The sequence below is a fragment of the Quercus suber genome, unplaced genomic scaffold (assembly GCF_002906115.3).
Source record: "Quercus suber isolate HL8 unplaced genomic scaffold, Cork oak 2.0 scaffold_430, whole genome shotgun sequence".
NCBI lineage: Eukaryota > Viridiplantae > Streptophyta > Magnoliopsida > Fagales > Fagaceae > Quercus > Quercus suber.
The window spans coordinates 15,808-19,171 of record NW_027069881.1 but is presented as its reverse complement, the minus strand read 5'-3'; the positions used below and the strand labels follow the sequence as shown (position 1 = coordinate 19,171).

Genomic DNA, 3,364 nt, shown 5'->3' with positions numbered 1-3,364 from the left:
TTACAATCAAAGAGAAGCACATGCGATGGGCTTAGGAAGCTGATTTTTCCCACTAAATCGCTCAAGCTGAAACCAACTAAAGAAATAAAGATTGATATCTTAACAAAACAAGCTCCCTCTACCACCTTTAACAACCCTCAGAACAAAATTGAGTCTACACCATGACGGCTGGACTCACTTCTATAAGCTGCACGGGGCCGCCATGTTATATAACATGTTTGTGGATAAAGCAAGCACAATATATTTATGCTTTTTTCCCTTTTTCAAAAGAAAAATACAACTACAGAGAATTTAAACATTAAACAAATATTCTAATCTTGAATCCATTGAAGTTTCAAATGAAAGATGCAAAGACCAATGGTCATTCCCAAAAAGCTATTGCTTCTCACAAATTAAGAAAGAGAACTTAAAAATCAACTTGTCCTTCGTCAAATTCAAATTGACAAGTAGGATACCTCCTTTGAAGCTTTCTTAATTTCTTGCGAGCACAAAGCTTTATCTCTGAGTCTAGACGACTTTTAAAAGTGATTTTCATTGTCTTTAATATACTTGCTTCCTTCAAGACTTGTCGAACAAGTTCCATCTCAACTTCATGGGCTGAAAATCCTTTATAATAACAGGCAGTAAGATGTGATGACAAACACTGAGCAGAAAGCCAGTTCCCCAAGCGACATTCCAAGCGATTGTCAGGTGAGTAACTATTATAGACATTTAGTGTCAATTCAAAGACAAGTGTTTGTAGCTTTGGAGCCTGACAAAGCAAGAGTTGTACTGCAGGCCACATATAAGAACAAGTCTTAATAGAACCACCAATCGTCAAGGAAGTCAAATTATTAAACACAGGAAGATCTTTGATAGAACCATGGCAGAGGATCTGCATGACCACATAACAATCACAAGTTGCACAAAGTCACAACCCACTCCCAACAATATTATTAAGTAGCATTGAGCAATTTAATTAATGACAAGAGAGTTAGAGCATGAAAAACGTAACACGTCCTTACCTCTGCGGTTTCTATGCTGAATTCCATGGATTCAACGTTATAGAGTGATCCCATAAAATCCCATATCCTCTTTGCATAATCTCGAGTACTCACATCATTTTCTATCTCCTCAAATTCAAGACCTGATTTAACCAAGTTGGGGAGGTTTCCCACATTAACGTCCTTGGCCAAAAGACCACTGAAATAAAACTGCTCAAGAGCCGGGGTGTTTAATTGGAGTATGTAATAATGGAGGAATGTGTAGCACCAATCATCGAGAAACCAATATAAATATAATTTTTTCAGCGTAGGTACGAGGACAATGATTTTGAGCATGCCTGTATTTGCTTCCAAACAAAAGAAATTTGTATCAGACACTGTGAGGTTCAACTCTTGGAGGACCGGGCAGGCGGCAAGGAGTGTGGGGAGAGAGTCGCAGTTTTCATATGTAATTCCACTTCCAATTTCCATAATCCGGAGAGTTGGGAAACTGGAATCAGAAGGTGGATTGAGATGAATGACACCTTCCAATTTGAAAACCACTAATGTGGTAGAGAAGAAGAGAGTAGGATGCACCTTCAAAGGTGGATTAGGATCAGTAGTATATATGCAGAGATGGAGGTCTTGGAGCACGCGGCTATGCAGAATGGTATGTTGGATCAATGTGTCAACATAGGATGGGTCACAATCGGAGGTCCAATGGAGGTGAAACTTGCGTAAGGGAATGGCGGCGTTGCGAAGAGTCCAGATGCTGGACACTGTATCTAGAAAGTTTAAATTTCTAGAAATTCTGAACTGGTCCAAGTCAAGAACTGGGACGAGTGTCCAGAGAGTCCTCCACCTGCTCGATAAAATGCTTGTGAGGACGGCGTCTCGGGTTGGGAGAAAGGAGAGGATGTGGGTGAGGAGACAGTCAGGTAGACTACTAATAAAATCAATTTTCTGTCTCCTTTCTGCTCTCACGTTTCTATGCTGCTGCTGCTGCTGCCTCAGAAGATCTCTCTTTTCAGCTCTCTCTGCTCTCTCAATTCTCTGCCTCTCTCTCCTCTCCTCTTCTTCCTTCGACTCCATTTCTCTTCTCTTCTTCTGCCGCTTCATGCTAGCACCTCCAATCTGCTTTCGATTCCGATTCCGATTCAAACCCCCCCCTTGTTATTATTATTCAGTGAGCTGGTGAGACTCTGTTTCTTTCAATTTTGGGGATTTGTCGATTTGGTTAAATTAATTCAACAAACAAACAAACAAACAAACAAGGAAATGAGAGGCTGAGCAATGGCATAAAAAATAAAAATAAAACGACGTCGTTCATAATATCTGCTATTTTCAAACTGTAATATTTATAAATTAAAAAAATATGTAAATCTTATTTTGTATTATTTTATCTTTTTATGTAAAAGCTTTTTTATTAGTTATTATTATTTAACGTATTTATTAATCCAAAGAAAAATATTTATTTGTAAATATTTTTTTTTTTTGAGAAACTATTTGGTAAATCGATATAGAACAGTTTTACCTTTTCTTTTGATGTTGGTTGCCATTATTTTTTTATAATTACAAAATGAAAAATGTTAACGAATGCCTTAATAATTTATTTTAAGAAAGTTTTAATACCATTTTTATAGAAAATGAAAAAAAATTGTCAAAATATTAATTACTTTTTTTTTTCATAAAAACTTTTTAAAAATAGATTATTAACTAGTGTTCTAAAGGCACTCGTTAGCATTTTCCTTACAAAATTACTATTGTGATCAATAAACATTTTTCTATATTTACTTTATTATTTTAATGGATTCTTTGATACTTCGAGACATTGTTTTACTATTTTGTCAAACAAATTCTATAAAAATTGTGGTTTGTATATATATTTGTATTAAAGATTTGGATTGTATTATGTTTTATTGTTGGTAAAGAACTTGGCTTGTGTTATTACTTATTATATGTTATTATGTTAGAACATTACAGAAATAGGAAGTTTGAAACCAACAGAGTTCTTTTAATCTTGACCTCTCATTTAAAATCCAATAGATCATATTATACCATGTTATTAATTCGTAAACAAAACCTTAAAAATTGATTCCACATCAGCTATTAAAATAGACATGTCACATTTTGAATTTATTTTTAGTTTAAAAACTTTTTTAAACTCAACTCCGAATCCATCTCATTGCCGTGCCAACACCCAAACGCACCAAACTAATCTCCGACAAGATCTCAGTGCCACAATGAATAGAGAACTTGGTGGCAATGTTCAACGCCAAAAAAATAGTTGCTTTTGTAGAACCATTTTTAACATAACTCAGCAAATTATATTTATCCAATTGTCCCATTTTTCAACTAGTAGACTTGCTCTTTATGCGTAATGGCCTGGGATAGTTTTTGCA

At 35.3% G+C, this 3,364-nt stretch overlaps 1 protein-coding gene across 1 annotated transcript; it reads right to left on the bottom strand.

The window, feature by feature from the left end:
• Positions 1–269: 269 nt before the first annotated feature.
• On the bottom strand, positions 270–2,223 carry LOC136062597 (F-box/LRR-repeat protein At4g14103-like). Its single transcript, XM_065761827.1, has 2 exons — positions 1,005–2,223; positions 270–874 (listed from the first exon to the last, which is right to left on the bottom strand). The coding sequence occupies exons 1-2, from the start codon at positions 2,079–2,081 to the stop codon at positions 407–409; spliced, it is 1,545 nt and encodes a 514-aa protein (XP_065617899.1). The 5' UTR covers positions 2,082–2,223; the 3' UTR covers positions 270–406.
• Between the last annotated feature and the right edge of the window lie 1,141 nt (positions 2,224–3,364).